This window comes from Pseudorca crassidens, chromosome 13, assembly GCF_039906515.1.
Source record: "Pseudorca crassidens isolate mPseCra1 chromosome 13, mPseCra1.hap1, whole genome shotgun sequence".
Classification (NCBI taxonomy): Eukaryota; Metazoa; Chordata; class Mammalia; order Artiodactyla; family Delphinidae; genus Pseudorca; species Pseudorca crassidens.
In genome coordinates this window covers 12,386,382-12,406,036 of record NC_090308.1, presented here as the reverse complement: position 1 = coordinate 12,406,036, position 19,655 = coordinate 12,386,382, and the positions used below count along the sequence as shown (strand labels likewise).

General features: G+C 42.8%; 1 protein-coding gene across 5 annotated transcripts in view; it reads right to left on the bottom strand.

The window, feature by feature from the left end:
* Positions 1 to 212: 212 nt before the first annotated feature.
* CNKSR3 (CNKSR family member 3) overlaps positions 213 to 19,655 on the bottom strand; it is a 100,897-nt gene continuing 81,454 nt past the window's right edge. For 4 of the 5 annotated variants that reach the window (XM_067701718.1, XM_067701716.1, XM_067701719.1 and 1 more), the window contains 8 exons: positions 18,743 to 18,802; positions 14,138 to 14,206; positions 13,750 to 13,896; positions 8,341 to 8,465; positions 5,224 to 5,429; positions 4,648 to 4,737; positions 2,878 to 2,910; positions 213 to 1,735 (listed from right to left, as the gene is read on the bottom strand). In XM_067701718.1, the coding sequence (XP_067557819.1) occupies positions 1,437 to 1,735; positions 2,878 to 2,910; positions 4,648 to 4,737; positions 5,224 to 5,429; positions 8,341 to 8,465; positions 13,750 to 13,896; positions 14,138 to 14,206; positions 18,743 to 18,802 (1,029 nt within the window). In that variant the 3' untranslated portion in view covers positions 213 to 1,436. The remainder of the gene's footprint in view (positions 1,736 to 2,877; positions 2,911 to 4,647; positions 4,738 to 5,223; positions 5,430 to 8,340; positions 8,466 to 13,749; positions 13,897 to 14,137; positions 14,207 to 18,742; positions 18,803 to 19,655) is intronic. The other variant, XM_067701717.1, reaches the window with a different exon arrangement.

Below are 19,655 nucleotides of genomic sequence, written 5' to 3'. Positions count from 1 at the left end.
CCAGAGGCATTTTAAAAGGAAGATGTTAACTCCAAGCAATCTCCAATTTCAGGCAGTTCAGCAAAGTAGACATTTCAAGGGGTGAGGGGAAGATATTTTTGAATAGGAGATACCAGCTTTGCCCAGAGATATAGCTCAGAAAATTCTCCAAATGTAATTTTACTTTACACACGGTCCCTCAACGCCCCCATTTCTAATCCATAAAATCCTAAAATGGTTGGGAGGGTTTATTTTGTTTTTTTAACAATAGTGCCCACAGTGGCAACAGCCAAGGTGGTCACTGGTAAACCTGAAAACATTTTGAACACTTTTTTCGTTAGCTTCATGTAGGACACAAAACAGAAATATATCAATTACATGTGACTAAGAGTAAGAAAAATATACAACTATATTTAAAACACTTAAATTAACAAGATAGTACTTTTCCATTCTAGCAAAATATCATACATTCAGTTTAAACAAGAGTTAATATCCAGACACACTTTTCCAAAATACCTGATGCTAGTTGAAAATGAGTGACCGTGAGATTTTCCAAGAGATTTCTAATTAGCAAAATGTGTACAGTTTTGAAGAACTGTCCATTCTTTTCTAGAAGATAGTCATTGAACAGGTCAAAATGCAAACTGATGTCTCTCTCATAAACCTAAGTATGGTTGTTTCATTTTTCTCAATGATACTTTGGCTGTCAGCAAATCTTATAGCTTCTTTTCCCTTAAAGACAATAATATACAACACCCTTCACAAATAACCATAAACGTCTTTGTGTGTAGTAAGCCCTATCTAAACCTTTTCACGTGCTTCTGTATTAACTGACTTACACTGAGACTGTTATGAAAAGGGCATTAACTAAGTGTAACTGGCCTACACTCAAACCTCTGCTCTGAAAGAGCATCAGATGCTTCCCACGTGTTATTTCGAAGTCAAAGCTGCTACACTTACACATGTGGCATGGAGCTTGAAAGATCAAAACAAAACTGTTTTCTCCACTGGCTTTTTCAGGTGAAGAGGTTGGACCAAAAACCAACACATCTGTGTGACACTGGCCACCAACTGTAGTCCCACCCCCCTAAAAAGAACAATGGCCCAGATACTCATAACGACGATAACATTCCTCGCCAAGGCTGTGGTTTAGGGAGTGTGTCTCCGTGTTCTGACTCTCAAGGAAGCAAAAAGAAAAAGCGGACTCTCCCCATTTCCCTCCTTTGGCCTCCATAAGCCAGCATCTAAGATTCTCTGGATTTGTTCCCATCCAATGATTTCAAAATTCCAAGTGCAGTATACAACTTAAAAAAAAAAAAAGAAGAAGAAAAAAGAAAACCCACGAAATCGCATAAGGTCGCTGCATAATACTGTGGATGAAAATCAAAACAAGTTGCTGATTGAGGACGCAAGGCACTTGGTAGCAGGAGACGGGGAGGGTCCCGGGAACGCAGGGCTCAGTGAGTCAACAGTTTCAGGCGAGTAAACCAGCTGACCAGCAGGGACGGTTCTGGAGAAGAGGACTTGGCTGCCGAGGAGCTGGCTTTCTTTTTGGTCCCTTCCTCCGAGAATGGAATCGTGGCGCTGCTGTGGAGATCTGAGCTGATGTAGCACCTGCTGCCTCGGATGTAGTCTGCACCTCGGACCAGCTGCCTCTCGGCCGTGGGCCTTGAGAAACGGTATGGGGGGGATGACCTTTCTTCGATGATCGGAGAGATCCGCTCATTACTGAAATACCGGCAAAGGCCGTCCTCACCTGTTTTCAGACAAAGCCCACAAGTAGTCCGTTAAAATACCCGTCCTCTGCATGGCGCTGCCTCTGAAGGTGGCAGCACACCCTGCCCTCCTCCCAGGGATGGGCTACCAGGCCCCCCAGGCGGCCAGGCTCACACCACTGGGTGCTGAGAAAGCAGAAACGGAAGAGGTAGGTGCACACTTCAGGCTGCTTTTCCACCTGAGAGGTAACACAGGGGCAGAGCAGAATCAGAGGGCCCGCACTTCTTTTTTTTTTTTTTTTTGCGGTACGCGGGCCTCTCACTGCTGTGGCCTCTCCCGTTCCCAGACCAGGGCACGAACCCGTGTCCCCTGCATCGGCAGGCGGACTCTCAACCACTGTGCCACCAGGGAAGCCCTTTTTTTTTTCCCCCGCACTTCTTAATCAGTGTAGAATTTTCATGATTTCACTTGAAATCAAAAAACCAAAGAGAAAATCTTATAATTCTATCAGTCCTTCCGCATCTGTCCCTGCTCAATGCCTGCAGCCCAGAGCACGTGCCCCTGGAACGGTGGTTCTTATTCCGAGCATCCCTAAGGAGCATTCAGGAGGTGAGATGCCTTTGGGTATCACTCTGAATGCAGGGCAGGCACTCTTCACCTTTAATGGATGGGGTTCAAAGATTTTAATGCTCTGCAAGGCTTGGGACATTTCTGGAGAAGGAAGAATGACCCCACCCTAAAAGCCAGTAGACCCCCTGGGATGGGGGCAGGGGGGTAAGAAACTGAATAGAAACATAAAATGCAGGGCACCCTGGCAACATGTAGCATTCTTTTGACTCAGAAATTCCACTTTTAAAAACGGATGAAGAACTACGTACAAGATGCTTATTGAAGCAATATTAACAATTGGGGGGGAAAACACAGATAACCTAAATGCTCAACCACAGCAGACTGAATGAAGAGGTGCTATTGCCATAAGATGGATTACTAATGCAGCTATTACCAAAAATACACCTGTTAACGTTCCCCTTTCATAGTATTACTGAATATCTATCTATTCCATTTTGCACATTTTTCTAAGCGTATAATACGTAAATATAGGAACAACTAGAAGATACACAAAACATTCAGAGTGATTATTTCTAGGTTGGGGAAGCAGATTACAGATTAGTTTTCTCGTACCTTCTAGAGGTTTTCCAACAATTTGTTTTGTTTCTGTAATCAAAGGGGAAAAGTTACGTTAAAAAGTGCCCACTGTCAAAAAGCCACATTTTGTAGGAGTCTATTTATATGAAATGCCTTGAAAAAGTAAATCCAGAGACAGAAAGTAGATTTTCAGGGCTTCCCTGGTGGCTCAGTAGTTAAGAATCCGCCTGTCAATGCAGGGGACGTGGGTTTGAGCCCTGGTCCAGGAAGATCCCACATCCCACATGCCGCAAAGCAACTAAGCCTGTGCGCCACAACGACTGAACCCACGTGCCACAACTCCTGAAGCCCACGTGCCTAGAGCCCGCGCTCCGCGACAAGAGAAGCCACCAAAATGAGAAGCCTGCGCACTGCAACGAAGACCCAACACAGCCAAAAATAAATACATTTATTTAAAAAAGAAAAAAAAGATGACTATGAAAGTTAAAAAAAAAAAAAAAAGAAAGTAGATTTTTGGTTGCCAGGAGCTGAAGGAGGAGGGAATGAGGAATGACTGCTTACAGGCATTTTTTGTTGAAGTGATAGAATATTCTGGAATTAGCACAACTCTATGAATATACTAAAAACCACTGAATCGTACATTTTAACAGGGTGAGCTTTATGGTATGCGAGTTGTCTCTCAAAAAAGCTGTTATTTTTTTTAATTGCCCTTTATGCAGGTACCTTTCTTTCTAAAATGATAACACCAGAAAAAATGTAGAAGGTGGGATGGAGGTCAAGTATCTTTCCATTTTCCTGACCTCACACTCCCCACCCCTACACCCCATATCTCAACCTTAAACGAAATAAAAGTCTAAATCGGGGACTTCAAATGCTAAAAAGAATGGCAAAGAAGATGTGGACATTTCTCAATCTAAACAAAGAACTGCCCTGCCCCCTGCTGTCTGCTCCACAGATTTTCTTGTCAACTAAGGGTATCTTGGACCTTAGAAGGCAACTTCTCCCTTTTCCAATTTAGTGTAATCCAGGTGATTTGGGTACTTAGGTGACAAACTTTACCAAGTCGCAGGGAGAAGTCAGGGGTTGATCACTTTGGAAGTTAGGCCTCCAGAACTTTTCTCTTCTTCCTTTTACAATCTAAGGCCTACTGTTCTCTAACTTTTCACCAGCTCTTTGTTTCAGTGCCACAAAAGCAATGTTACGATGTCCTGACAATCGAATGTAATCTGGCCAAAAATAAGACTATAAACATTTTCCTCAAAAGACCAGTGCTATCACCTGTAACTTTGATTACAGGGTAAATTAAACACAAGTTTCTTTTCCAATAGTAGTTACTCTCTAGCTCAAGAAGGATTGGGGGAGAAAAACACCCATGTCTGTTGGTCAAAAATCAAACAAATTCCAATAATAATAGTCATAAAATTGGACTAACACAAGAAGGATTGGGGAGAAAAACACCCATGTCTGTTGGTCAAAAATCAAACAGGTTCCAATAATAATAGTCATAAAATTGACGATGAGATTGTTTAACGAATAGTGTATTTCTATGTGTTTAGAAATTGGACCATCAGTGTCTACAGCCTTTTTAAAGCACACAATACTGTTTAGGAGATTTACAATCACTACCTAGGAATATGTATTTCTGCCATTCTACACACAGATAGGACCTTAGAGGCCTTCAGCAACCCCTGATTTTGCAGATGAGAAGATGATTTTATGGTCATTAGAGCACAAAAGGGCTGAAACGAGGGTCTGGGTTTTGGACTCCAGGTTTGGTGTTTTTCAGTTTGCTTAAATTAAACTTACTTTTCCTCCCATGACTTCGAGGTCTAGCAAAAGGGTCCACAATCCCCATCCAGCTCGCATCCGCAGGCATGGACAAAGGCCGGGGCTTGCCTTCAGAGGGAGGGGAAGGAAAAGGAAAAGCCGACAGCGTTTTTGGACTTTAGAGAATCCTTCCCTTTATTTAGAACTAGACCCTCCCCCACCCTGACATCACACTCACTTCAGCATAAGCAAAATAACACAGTTTAAAAATAAGAGAAGTATTTTAAAGCACTGTATTTCCACAGCAAACCATTAGGACAGAGGCATGCTGAACTTGCGTCTGTGGGTCCACGGAGCAAAGCGGCTCCAAGTTAAAATGCAGGCACTGGAAGTTGGAACTGTAACATGATCTCACCCCGCTGGGCTTGCATGCCAGGCAGTGTAATGACTCAACAAGTCTTAGCTTTAGAAAGATGAACAAAGGTCTCATACTTAGAATTTCATTGAGGTTTATGTTTTCCTTGGATTACCCTTCAAGTCTGCCGAATTCATCCAACAGTTCCAAATAAGGAAGGGGGAGGGGAAGAGAAACAAAACAAACACTCAGCAACGTACCATAGGATGGTGTTTTCTCTCTCATTTTTGTGGGCAGAATATTGGTTTCCACGGAATACCCTGGCAACTGATCGGAATCAGCGATGGTAAATCTCCGTCTCCGGCTTTCCTGGTCCAGGAAGGAATTGGGGGACTCAGAACCCTTAGGGCCAGGCTGTGGCTGTTTACATTTACTGAATCCGTAAACGGAACTCCCATTCTCTTCCCTGCAAGATAGAGGGCAATAATTACGTTGCTTACGAAGATCCTCTCACACTGAAGAATTATAGGATACATTCTGCTTCTAGCGCACGGAAGAAAACAAATCCTCCTCTCCCTGTGGAGGAAAAAGCAACACTTTTTCAATCACAGTTGCTTCTCAAATACACAGAGATCCTATTAAATAAGAGTAAATACCATGATCCTACTAAATAAGAGAAAATGAGATTTTTTTTCATAGTTGTTTAAGGGATACACATATATCTTGAAGAGCTAGCTCTGGTTTTCCTGTACATCTGTCCTAGAGTTGAATCTCCTCCTTACTACAGACACCACAAGTGAAGGTGTGATCTATTGAACCTTTTTTCTCATGCCAGGAGTAGTCTCTTTGCCAAGATCCAGCAAAGAAGACACTTGATGTGCAATGGCAGTTGTCAGGTTTGGAAATGATGTCAAAGATTACAAAGGGGCCTTTAGAGCGGCCAATGGAAAGTGTCTATTTTCTAAACAAAGTACAGAAACCAGCAAAAATTGGACCGCTGCTTGCAACTTCGTTCTTTCTAAATGTCAGCTTATAATAAAACTTAAAATTAATTTTAGTTGAGTCCAGATTACCAGCTGGTTAAATTTTTGGCACTGAGTAAATTCCATTAGGGGCTCATTGCAAAACTACTCGATAAACCCAGAATCCACTGAGTTCAAAAACAGTCTAAGGAACAGCCTTGCCTATTGGTGTTCCCAGTGAGCCTGCTGCCTGCATACCCTTTCCCCACCACGAATCTATCTCCTTCTACACTTTTAAACCCGGCATATAACTTCCCCATTCACAAAGCTTTCATGACTCACCACTTGTTCTCTGTGACCATTTGCACATTTCATTCCTAATAATATATGCTTCAGTGACTTCCCTGGTGGTCCAGCGGTAAAGAACCCACCTTCCGATGCAGGGGATGCGGGTTCGACCCCTGGTCAGGGAACTAAGATCTCACATGCCGTGGGGCAACTAAGCCCTCGCGCCGCAACTACTGAGCTCGCGCGCCTCGACTAGAGAGGCTGCGTGCTGCAAACTACAGAGCCCACATGCTCTGGAGCCTGTGCGCCACAACTAGTGAGAGAACACCCGCACGCCACAACTAGAGAGAAGCCCGCGTTGCAACGAAAGATCCCGCATGCTTCAACGAAGATCCCGCGTGCCACAGATCCACTAAAACCCGACACAGCCAAAACTAAATAAGTAAATAACAAATTTTTAAAAAATAAAATAAAATATCCTTCATTAATGGTGTGCGTGTGCCCATGTGTTTCCCCCAGTAGAATCAAAGCACCAGATCCCTTTCACTTTTACTACGTACGTACCCTTCTTCTTACCACAGCTCCTGTGACCCCTCACTGAGACCCAGACAAGAATATTCAGGACTGGGGGGTCGGGGCCATCCTCCCTACAGCCTACAGTTTCTGATAGAACAGTCCACACACTGGTTTGTTCTATCAGTGAAACCCTCTGCTCTTTATGTGCAAAAGCAACAACTCCTTGTAATTTTAAACACAATTCAGATCTCGTGACCACAGGACTCTGGTCTGTGAATACAGGGAAGAGCCTGGTCTACCAACCAGAAAGCCCCTGATCACTGCAGCCACTGCTCTACATGCTATAATAACTTCTGGGCAAACCGAGACTCAAGGAAGAGGAAAATGACATTAATTTTTCTTTGTGCCCAGGAGAGAAACACAGCAGAAGCGAAGAGCACAGCTTCAAACAAAAACAAACAAATGAAAAAGTCCACCCTGAAGTGAAAAATCACTGTAAGTTCAGTCCAAACTGTGTCTTATGAAATAGTACAGCATGATTAAGTATTTCTCAATTTATTCTTGAACAGTTGACTAAGATATTGGCAGTTCTCTGGGGGCAAGAACTACATCTGTTTTGCATAAGATGGTAAATCAGGCCCAACTCTCAGTAAATGTATGTTTCATAAATGAGCCAGATTCTCTACTTTTACCAGCATATGTAAACATGTAAGATGATATACATAAGCCTATATTTTCATACCTTAGTCATCCCCTATATAACATCTAGCATGACCGTCCTCATTTTACCATAAACATTTACGATAGCCATTAAGAAAGTAACGATCCTGAAGAATTTCTAATAGACACACACACATAAACACACATGGCCATGCAAATACAGCCCATCCACACCTATTTTCACATTTTTTAAGTCCTACGGAGAACACATCCCTCTCAGCAAAATAAAACTGTAACTTTAATCAATCTCACAGAAATATTTATTATCTTCTGCCCCAGAGATAAATGTACCGTGTAGTTAATGAAACTTCGATGCCCAGTGAAGAATTAAAACAATGCAGTCCCCGAGAGCACATGCTTTAATCAGCCCCCTCCCCATCATACTGGCTGGCTTCAAGGCCCATAAAACTAGATCTGTTCCTACACTTCCCCCTAAAGGATCACACTTCCCCCACCCCTGGTTTCATTGAGGTATAATCGACATATAACACTGTATTCATTTCAGAGGTACAACGTAATGGTTTACGTATGTACGGCAAAACAATCATCGCATGTGGTTACCAATTCTTGCTTTCCTGTGATGAGCACTTTTAAGATCTACTCCCTCCGCAACTTTGAAAGATACACGACATTGTTAACAACAGTCACCACGCTGTACATTACACCCCCAGGACTTCGCCTGTAACTGGAAGTCTGTCCTTTTCGACCCCCTTCACCCATTCCCCAACGCCCATGCCCAGGGCGATACTTTTTGACGGTGGATTCAAGACTCATCCCCAACACACTGGAGTGTCAGCAGCGTCTCCTCTCGAGATACTTGTGGTCTTCACACCACCACTAGCACCTCCACGCGAGGAGACGTGCACACCACAGAAATGGGCACCGACATACCGGGGGGAGTAGGGAACGGTCGGTGGAGGAGGGATATAAAGATCCAGGATGGCTGGCTTCTCCTTCTTCAGTGAGGCATCCATTGTGCTGTCCGGGGACTGAGTGGTTGTGGGCGGAGGCGAGGTCTGAAAGGGAGTAAGTGTAAAAGCATGAACGTTACCTCGGAGATCATTCTCCCCAAAACCAACACCAGCCCCTGGGTAAACAGGGGCCCAGGTCATTTGTGTGTCTGCAGCTACTGGAAACATCCAACGTGTATTCTGCTTTGAGACACTCAAAATGTACCGAGAGTTTTTTTGTTTTGTTTTTTTTAAAGTATGGTTGATTTACAATGTTGTGTTAGTTTCAGGTGTACAGCAAAGTGATACAGTTGTGTGTGTGTGTGTGTGTGTGTGTGTGTGTGTATATATATACATATATACACATATTCTTTTTCAGATGCTTTTCTATTAAAGGTTATTATAAGGTATTGAATATAGTTCCCTGTGCTATACAATAGGACCTTTTTATTTTATATATAGTAGTGTGTATCTGTTAATCCCAAACTCCTAATTTATCCCTCCCTCCCTCCCCACTTTGGTAACCATAAGTTTGTTTTCTGTCTGTGAGATTGTTTCTGTTTTGTAAATAAGTTCATTTGTATCATTTTTTAGATTCCACGAACGAGTGGTACCATATGGTATTTGTCTCTGACTTACTTCACTTAGTATGATAATCTCTAGGTACTTCCATGTTGTTACAAATGGCATTATTTCATTCTTTTTTATGGCTGAGTGGTATTCCATTGTATATATTACATAAACCATTTACCAAGAGCTCTGAAAGCCTAGGTGCATAGTGCAAGAAAGGCAGAGGCCCAGGAGCCAGGTGTCAGGCAGGTTAGAATTCCAGCTCTGAGCAAATCACTTAAACTCCCAAGTCTTAGTTTTCTCCTCTGAAAAACAGCCATACTGACAGTGCCTCTCACGTAGGGCTGCAGTGAGGACAGAATGAGTTAGTTCACACTAATTACTAACAATGCTACCACTCACTAGGAGTATGGGCTCGGAATTCGGACTGCCTGGGTGTAATCTTGGTTATACCTCTGATTAGGTGTGTATCTTCCAGGCAAATCACTCAACTTCTCTGTGCCTCTTCTACAGAATGGGAATAAACAGGGACAAAGATAGTAGCAACACAGGGTAGCTGTGAGAATTAGGTAACGTAATACATGTAACGGGCTTAGCACAGGGCTCGTCGCACAGTAAGTACCCAACCTCATGCTGTCTAATTTAGTAGTATACACACACACACAAGTTAATTTTTCAAATTTAAAATCCACACAGCTTTTAAAAAATATTTTAAAATCTTGTGTGAGAGCTTCAATCCTATCTCTTCTACAATCACAGCAATGACTGGCCTTTTCTAGATGGTAAAGGAACAGCAAGAAAATGAGTCAGGGCATGAAGATGTTGGGTGAAGGCCAGTGGGAGGCAGCAAGTGAGGACAGTGCTAGACCCCGGGGCGTAATAAAAGGACACCTACGCCCTATCTAGCCCAGGTGGTGATGAATGGAAGACCCCCTATCTCCTGGAAGTGAGAGTGGGAATGGGAGTCAAAGGGTTGGGAGGACGGGAGTAGCCAGTGCTCACAGAAAGACAGCCCCATTTGGGGGAGAGATGCCGAGGCCCAGAGAAACAGTCTCCCAGAGCGTACACCACAGTCTGTCAACTCTCCGAACTATATAATTGATCCACATCTCATTCTGACAATCTTGGGCAATGTCTGAAAACATGGGGCCAGGACCCAGGCCCTCAACAAATAGAAACAGAAGAAAATTGGAGCATTTCCATAGAACAGGCATTTTCCGAAAACTCCAACACTGATGGTTACTTCTAAATAAATAACCCTTGTTTACCATGATTGTGGCCTAAAAACAGAGCGATGAACAGCTTTTCAGTGACAACATGAATGATGTGGACAAGAACTAAAGATGCTCCCTCCCAGCAGAGGTGGGCACCCAGGCATACAGACCCCTGAAGAATGACACACAGGGCAACAGCCAGGGCGGGGGCTAAGAAACTGTACGCAGTACTGGTCTACCAGAGTTCATGTTCTGAAAATATCCTGGACACATCACCAGATGCCTAATAGCTAAGCTGTAAAACGGGCTCTGCATTTTGACGGTTTTCCCTCCCTGGGTCAGAAGCAAAGCTAGGTGTCTCATGCCTCACCTTCACCTCTTCCCACAAATTGCACAGTTCGTGGAACCGGGCAGGAAGGTAGAGAAAACCAAAGAAAAAGGAAGCATGCCCCTTCTTAAGTGCATTTCCATAGGTCAAGGAACTAACTCTAGCCTATACTTAGATATCATTTTCACTTCCCTTCTGAACACATCCACCTGAATTTTCCTGTCACTTCAAGCTCAGTGATGCCCAGAAGACCTGTCATCTCTGCCTCCCAGATGGCTCTTTCCTGACATTCTAATTTTTGTCACTGGTATTGCCACCCAGGTTCACTGCCACATTTCACATCTGCTTCTTCCTTGCCTTGCCCACCTTCCTCACCCCTACCCCAAAACCTCTGCTGTCAACATGAGTAATTAGGAGTGGGATTCAGAAATACTTAGCTGAGGTCCCCCAGCTAAGATGTGGCAGAGGTGGGATTTGAACTCAAGGAGTTCAGCTCCGGGGCCCCTTCCTGTCCACTACGCTGTGGTGCTTTGTGAGTCCTCTTGATGCTTCTTCCAAATGGCCTCTTGCATTAGTCTTTCCCTAGAATTGCCCCGTCCTAGCCTCGCCCGGAACAACATTACCCATCACCTACACGTGTAACAGCTCCCAACTGGTGTTTCTTGTGTTTAGGTAGTATCATGGACTAAACTGTGTCCCCCAAACCCCCAGTAGCTCAGAATGTGACTGTACTTTGGAGATAGGATTTTTAAAGACATGTTTAATTTAAAATGAGGGGGCTTCCCTGGTGGCGCAGTGGTTGAGAGTCCGCCTGCCGATGCAGGGGACATGGGTTCGTGCCCCGGTCCGGGAAGATCCCACATGCCGCGGAGCGGCTAGGCCCGTGAGCCATGGCCGCTGAGCCTGCGCGTCCGGAGCCTGTGCTCCGCAACGGGAGAGGCCACAACAGTGAGAGGCCCGCGAACCGCAAAATAAATAAATAAATAAATACAAATAAATAAATAAAATGAGGTCATGTGGGAATTCCCTGGTGGTCCAGTGGTTAAGACTCTGCACTTTCACTGCAGGGGGCGCAGGTTTGATCCCTGGGTCAGGCAACTAAGATCCCACATGCCACATAGCACGCATCCCCCCCCAAAAAATTAAATAAATAAAAATAAAAAAAATAATACGAGGTCTTATGGGTGGGCCTTAATCCAGTATGACTGGTGTCCCTATAAGAAGAGGAGAGGACACAGACACACAGAGGAAAGACAACGTGAAGACAGGGAGAAGACGGTCATCTGCAAGCCAAGGAGGGAGACCTTAGAAGAAGCTAACCTTGATCTGAGACTTCTAGCCTCCAGACTTTGGAAGGAATAAACTTTTGTTTCGGTCACCCGGTCGTTGGTACTTTGTTACAGTGGCCCTAGCAAACTGATGCAAATATTAGTGTAAAAATCAACTGTCAACCTGTTGACAAAAATTACCTGTGAGATGAAGTCCACACTCCTTAGCCTGGGACTCTATACCCACCCATCCAGCTCAGTCCACTGGTCTAGCTTTATCTCCCACCCTCTGCCCCAAAGAGTCTGGTCTACTTATTCTTACAGGAGCGCTGTGGTGTCTACCCAGAGCCCTTGGTCAGTCAGTGAACCCGGCTGCTGTGAGTGTCTGTTGCTAAAAGCTCACGGCTGCCCCCTTCTCTGGAAAACTGCCCTCAGCGGACAGCTGCCACCCCTGAGTACAGCTACCAGTGCCCGTGCTGTGTGGTTACACCTGGGTAACAGGCCAAGACTAGACTTTACCTGAGACAGCATCTGCTGGCTTAGCCTCCTTATTCTGCCTCCCTCCCTCCCGGACAAGTTTTACCTAAAGCACAGGCACTAAATCGCTTTCACAAGAATGTCTGTCACACACTCTGCTTCTAGGAAACCTTGTCTGGGCACCGCCCTTCCCTGATGGCAGCACATCCTCGGTTGGTGGGCGTGTGTCTGAAGAACAGCGTTCCTCTCCTCCACCAAACAGCCTCCCATCTGCCTCCTAAATCCCACCTAGTTTTCCAGGCCCCAAAGGGCTCCCACCTCCTCAGGAGGAGGCTCCTTCACCTACCTGTCCATACCCACCGCCCCTTCTTCAGAACCTAACATTTACGCCCCTGCACCAAGGAGCTGACAGAGTTGCTGTGTGGCAAGCACTCCATCAACCATCAGTGAAGACCTCTTCGATGTTACTTAACACACCCTGAGAATCCCAAAACTACTGAAAGATGGTGCCCCTTATACTGAGCGATGCAAACAGAAGCAGCTGGGGTGCGACTGATATGTTCCGTTATTATTTAAAAAGTGAACTTAATTATGTGCCCCTTCCTGGCTCCACCCTCCACATCCTGGTCTTTACTTTTATGTGCCTCCACACCCCTAAGGTGCACACATAGGCATACTTCCAGTGCTGTATGCATCACGAAGTGTCCAAATTGATGGCTTGAGACCACTGCTGTTCCTTCCATTTGAAGATGTACAATAAGATCACAGAAAGTTACATATAAATGGCAAATCTCAGTCTTATGAAAGGGCACTGAAATGTGATTGCTTTTCATTCATGATTTAGGAATTAAACACTAAGAACCGATGACATAAGGAAGAGGTTGCTCAGGGTGCATGGTCCAGCCAGGCGTAGGCAGTAAGGAGTGCACTGTGTGTAGAGAATTTAAATAATAAAACTCACTAAAGACCAGTGTGCTTTTTATTATCACCCAAGACTGCCAAATCTAAACAACGGAGCGATGCAGCGCCCCGCTGGGTGGCTGGTTCTCACAGTCCACACCCCTCCCTGCCTTTTTAAACCATGCTGAGGGCTCAACCCCACGCGGTCTCTCTAAGATCAGCGGTCAAACGGGATTCCTTTATGTGAGCACGTGTTTGCAACGAGAGAGGAAAAGGACCAGAAGGAACTTTCTGTAGTGCTGGCAGCCACTTGCCACCAAGTGGCTACCAAGCACTGAAATGTGGCCGCTGAGACCGAGGAACTGAAGCTTTCATTTTAATTGTTGAAATAAACACTGGTGGCTAGTGGCTGCCATACTGTTCAATGCAAATCCAGCATGGCTATTTTCATATAAGTAAGATTATAGGATAATTATCCATGCACAAGCTCCTGAAACCAATCAAAGTGTAGTCTTTCTTTTTGGAGACAAATTGGATATTGGACATCGTTCTTGTGCTGATGTCAGAGGAAAGATTTCAACCAGTGACAGTACCTGGACCAGAGGCGGCTTCCATCGTAGGTTTTTCAAGGGGGCGGGAGTGAAGTTGAAGGAACTCGTGGGCCGCTTCTTAAGCAGTAACACAACTCCTGTAGGATTCTCTCTCAACTTTCTCACCAGATTTTTTAGCTGCCATCCCACCTTCAAGGAAAGAAAATGAGGAGAGCGCACTTGCTCATGAATAACGAAAACTCAAACCCCTATGAATTTATCTCAAGGAAATCAGCTATGAGCAAATAGGCAGACACAAATCTGTTCATCCTAGCACTGCTTAAAATTATGGAAAATTGGATATAAATTGAAAAATTTTTAAAGGCATGCAAAACGGTTTAAAAGTTCTAGAGGGGAATATGAAGTCGGAAGTCTCAATGAACAAACTCACCACAGTTTGCTGATTGACCTGAATCACTTCATCACCGGCGTGAATCTTCTGAGATCTGTCTGCAGGAGACTGTTAGAAAAAAACAGAGAGAGACCTGTCATATTTTTTAAACCTACTTCTTTCTGCTTCTATTTCTTCTCCCTTCTTTTTTCTACAGAAAACGAGCAATGGAAATATAATCTTCTCAGGAAATGTTACACAGTGTACTTGAGTTCCCTCAAAGTACACAGCCTGTAGAACTTGGCATTGGGTACTGGTGTTCTCTCTTCTATTAGCAGTTTGTTATAACAGATAATCTGTCAGTTGGAACAGCCAAGGTTCATCTAACCTATCGTGAAGAGTGGGACGCACTGTCCACATAAGGGGCTGATCAAAGCCATTGGTTCATCTAAAATGAGACTTACCTACATCCCTATCAAAATTAATCTTGTAAAAGCCAACCAACTGCTTAACGTGGACCAACTGCTTAATGTGTAAAGATCATCATGTACCTCTGTCCTACCGTTTCCCTTTAAGCAATTATTAAAGCGAAATCTTACTTTTACTTAAACTTGTTTTGCATGTTATCATAATGCTATTAACATAGAAAGATAGTGACAATAGAAAATATTTCTTTAGAGAAAATTTAAATTTTTGCATTTTCAGGTGGAATTCTAAGTGCATGTGTTGTCACAGTATCAAAACAAAGTCCAGGCTTTGTTTCTCTCAAATAATAGTTTGCTACAAATTTGCAAATATTGATACAAATATAGATACATCCACATATGTGTGTACAGACAGATAAATAGATGTAACCTGTCTGTCAAATATTTTCCCATAGTTTCTGGTTCACTGAATCAAACTAAACTCTTTATGTTTAAGGTATTTCAGATGATTTTAAAAAATGGTTAGAAAAAATTCTGCCAACAACCTTTACCTAAGCCTAAGATATCATTAGGTTTATTTTATGGAGTTTTCAGAACACTGAGATTCAGTGTTAAATAACTTACTATGTGTCCAGTGTTATGGACACATAGTAAGTGAAAGATGCAGAATGTAATTTTATGCTTATTATGTGGTTTTTAAAATTAAAATAGTACCTTAAAACTTTTCCCCTGACAAATTATATGTTGAAGTGATTATTTCATCTTAAAAGGAATCTGTGCCATAATTTCATCTCAAATTTTTTTCTCTCACTAATATATTTTTCAGACGTAAACATTCTGGCATTTAGTTGTACGTGAAATTTGAAAAATATTTTAGAATAAGAGTAATGTCTAATCCTTCCTAGAAGTATAAGTTTATTATTATTTAATTGCAAAAACAACAAATGCATGGAATAAAATAAAACAGAACTATGTAAAAAAAAGATATTTCCTATGATCAAAAGAGAAAGAAAGGATCAAACTTTAATTTCAAATTATAATCAAATGTTATCTAAGTCAGAGTGTTTTATTTTGTGACTTACATAGCTGACTGAATCTTCAATTTACAACCATCCTTTAAAAATAGCATCTTTGAACACACTGATGGGGACAGCAACTAAACTCAAGACACCCTTGCTGAATTTTCTCACTCAGCTGTTGTGATAGGCTCAACAAAGAAATGAGCAAGTTAAAAAAAAAAACAAGAGAGAGAGGAAAAAAAAGAAAGGAAATGAGCAAGTAGTGTTAAACTGTAGAAACAGTCTCTTTGATTTACCTAGGGCCAACGTAAGGCATAGGTAACTATAACAGTTATTTTTGAAAGCATTTAACCTGCTACCATAACAACCAGCAGTGCCTCACCTGAGAGACTAGCATCGTGGGTACCACAGGGAGATGGCTTGTCTCAAATCTCTTTCTACTGAAGCACTTCTTAAACAAACGAATGTATCAAAGCTCCTTTTTGCCCCTGGTGTCAGATGCCTAACCCATGGTTACAGATCAACTTTAGTAAGTCGGATCGTAATCAGTCCAGTCCAGCTAATCTTCCTGGGCTGGAGATTCTTCTAAGGTAGCTTCACTTTCTAAAAGATGGCCCTGAGGCCAGGAAGTCCCTGTTTATAGATATGCAATCTAAAAAACAAGCCCCGGTGTCCTGAACTGACTTCCCTTCCTAAGGATCCTCTCCCATTCATTTCTCAAATATCCTACCAAGTGATTAAGAGTTGTGCTTGGCCGAACACTGGTAAAGAGAGAGCCTGATAACCAAAATTCTCCCTGGGGCAGTAGCTCTTGCCTATCTTCACCATGTGCCGGACTACTGAAAAATGATGCCTTGTTCTGGTTTGCTGCAGAAAAGTGATGACCTGGAGAAGAGTGCATCCATTCTTCAGAGGCTCACCTACTTCCCAACTCATTTTGGGGGTGGGGGATAGGAGTACGGATGAGGTCCTATCAAGACGTCTGCCAAGGACTTGAACAACATCAAAAAAGAAGATAGAGAATCACTAGATCTTGTTAGTCTCACCTTGGAACGATCCTGGCTGCTCAGGTAACCTCCAAAAAAACCCAGAAAAAGTGGACAGGAGGCCTGAGATGACATGCTGGCATTGCTTCAGCCTGGAGTCCAAGATAGAGGGAATGCAGTTTGGGAATTCTGTCCACGACCACCCCCCGACACTAGACTTGCATTAAAACATTCTGACTTAGGATCGCTTAAGTCAGAGCGACCTTAAGTGATAGCCAGAAAGCTGTCCTGGAGCTGGCATTTTTCTACTGTCATTTAAGTGTAAAATGTCCAGCATTAAGTGTAACCTATCCCGCCCAAGCCCTCGAGAAGTGGACTCTTACCTAACTTCCCACTTTCATCGACAAGAATTAGAAAGTATCTGGCATATTCCCGACACACAATGAACACAAGGTGATTGACTGAAAGAATGAGGGACATTTTAAAGTGGATTACTGGATGGAAAAAGACAAGTTTTCCCTTTTTTGATCTGTAACAAGATGGAAACCACCTCTCTCTAGGACGACTTGTTTACCATCCTGTACGGAAGCGGTAGGATCGACCACATCCAGGTGAACCCTGAATCTCTCACCCAGTCCTATATGATCTGGTAGGGATTCTACAGAATGTATCACTTGACATTTCATTTGATTCAAAGGCAGTTTTGTTTAGTTATCGCATCCTTAAAAGTGGCGGCGGGGGGCAGAGGGGGGAGGTGAGGGAGAGCGGTAGACAGTGAAAGGAAGAAACCTGTGCGCCTTCTGCTAATACTATTATAGTGTTCTACATGTTCTTCCGAGACTGAAATTGATTCAAAGACCCGATTGAGTCTGGGACTGCACAGGTCTGGTTGTTAATGCAATCACCAAATTGCTAGACACAAAACTTTAACTCTCTTAAAAACTGAAACGACATTCACCATTCTTTTGAATCTATCCAGCCCCCGCCCCCGCAAAATGTACTGAGTGGTTCAGCTAAAATATATAAAGTCTCTGATAAGGATAAGGGAGGATCATTTGTTGTGATTTTTTTTTTCTTTTGCACCATCCCCAGCCCATAAGGAGAACGTTCTGTGCCATTATTGCCTATTAGGTGATGTGGTATAAAAATTCCCAGTGGTCTCTGTGTATTCTCAGTAGAGCTCAACAAAGAATGCTTAAAGACACTACCATCTTCTATTCATTCATCTCCCAGAACTGCACAATTAATTTATAACTCATTGACTGCCTTAAGCGATGCCACTGTTTTCTTATTACAAAAATCAAGTGTGTGTCACAAACTCTCATCAAAGATCATGCTATTTTATTTTATCAACAGACCTAGCAGCTGAAGCTCAAACTCCGATACATATTTCCACCAGATTAGAAAAGTAGTTGCTAAGTCTCTTGTTTCTTGAACTACTTCCTCTTGTCTTAATTGATTAAATAGTAACTAATTCCATAGACACATGCTTCTTTTCCACAGATGCAGGGAAGCTTTTCAGACATTTCTAGCTTCATATCAGTGTCGTTCAAAAGCTAGCCATACTGTAGGTTGCATAAAGAAAGTATTCAATTAGCTCTACTTTTCACAAATTCAAAATGTTTGAGGGGCTAAAGAAAAACCTTTCATGTAGCAGAATTTTCAAAAGGAAGATAACAGGGTACAAAGTCCCTTTCAGTAGAAGCAGCCCTGCTTTTTCTATTCAAAGGATTAGGGGGGAGAAAAACTAAATTTCAATATCATGCAAATATTATGAAATACAGCTCTATAAAAAGAATCTTTGTCATGCAAAAATCCCAAAATAGTCACTCTGGTGACATATATAAATTCCATTTTTAAAAAACCATAGTTTACACATATGGTCACCAATTCCAGCTCTTATAAGAGGGATTCTCAACAACAAAGAGATCATTGTTTTTTGTATTTATGGGTTAACATTTTCAGGGTGCAAAAATAATAATAATAAACGCAAGGGTGGCGGTAAAAACTGGGCAAGGTGTGTGAACGAGAGCAATAAAGGACAACTTAAATAATACATTGACGACAGCTGGATAAGCTGCATGCTAGCCACAGACATAAACAAAATAGGCACGGTTGCTCCCACTACAGATAAGACAACCGAACAGCACACACACATTTAAATGAAAAGTATAGGGACTCTGTCAAATCTGCTGGAACATACAATGGTTTTACATTTAATGGATAAGCACTTACATTTTCTGTGGTTCCAGTAATCACGTGCAATCCATCATAGGTTGATTTGATGTACATGCCCTAGAGTGAGTCAGACATATTAACTCATTAGAAATAGAGCCGCAAGTAAGACGTAAACTTATAAAACATTAAAGGCAGTCCCTTCAGAACACCACTCATTTTTCAGTCTCCTGAAACACTGTAAAGCAAGATCTACAGAGCAGGAAGGGGAACTAACCAAGGCGAAACACTGGGGAAAGAAATCAGAAACAAGATCTCTTTGATATTATAATTTGTGTACCAGGCGCACAGAATTTTGGTCTAACTCTGGGGACTCAGAAAGAATGTTCTCAGACCTGTTGAATGAATGAGGCAGTTCAAACAAGGCCGGTCCTCTCCCGACCACTTCTCTGTGTAGTGAGACAATATATTCAGTTAATTTGGTCTCAGCAGTCCCTGCACGGTAACTTATTCAAGCCACTAACAACCAGACCAGGATGTATGAGCAAAGACTGTTAAGTAACACAACATAGGAAATAAATTAGAAACAGGCACTCCTGCATTTTAAGGGGGGCGTATAGATTAATACTCTTCTTCCTCAAAGGCCCGACAGTCAAACTCAGAGGTGAATGCCTAGCGTGGAGGAAACATCTCTGTAGTTTGACACAGCATGTATAAAAGAGAAGGTTTATTAAACTTTGATAAGATGGGGAAAGAGCAAAAGTAAACAGAGCAAAGAGTAGTTGCTCACCCTGGTACCAATACTGTATTGATAATAACATAGATTCTCCTCAGAAGTCATTTTGACCGTGAACTTGCCCTGCTCAGCAACATACCGCACTCTGCAACGAGCACCTCATCCGATACTAACACCTGCACGGTTCTGCCTGTCCTCTCCTTTCCCATCACTTTCATCGGCAGAGTAACTGGCTTC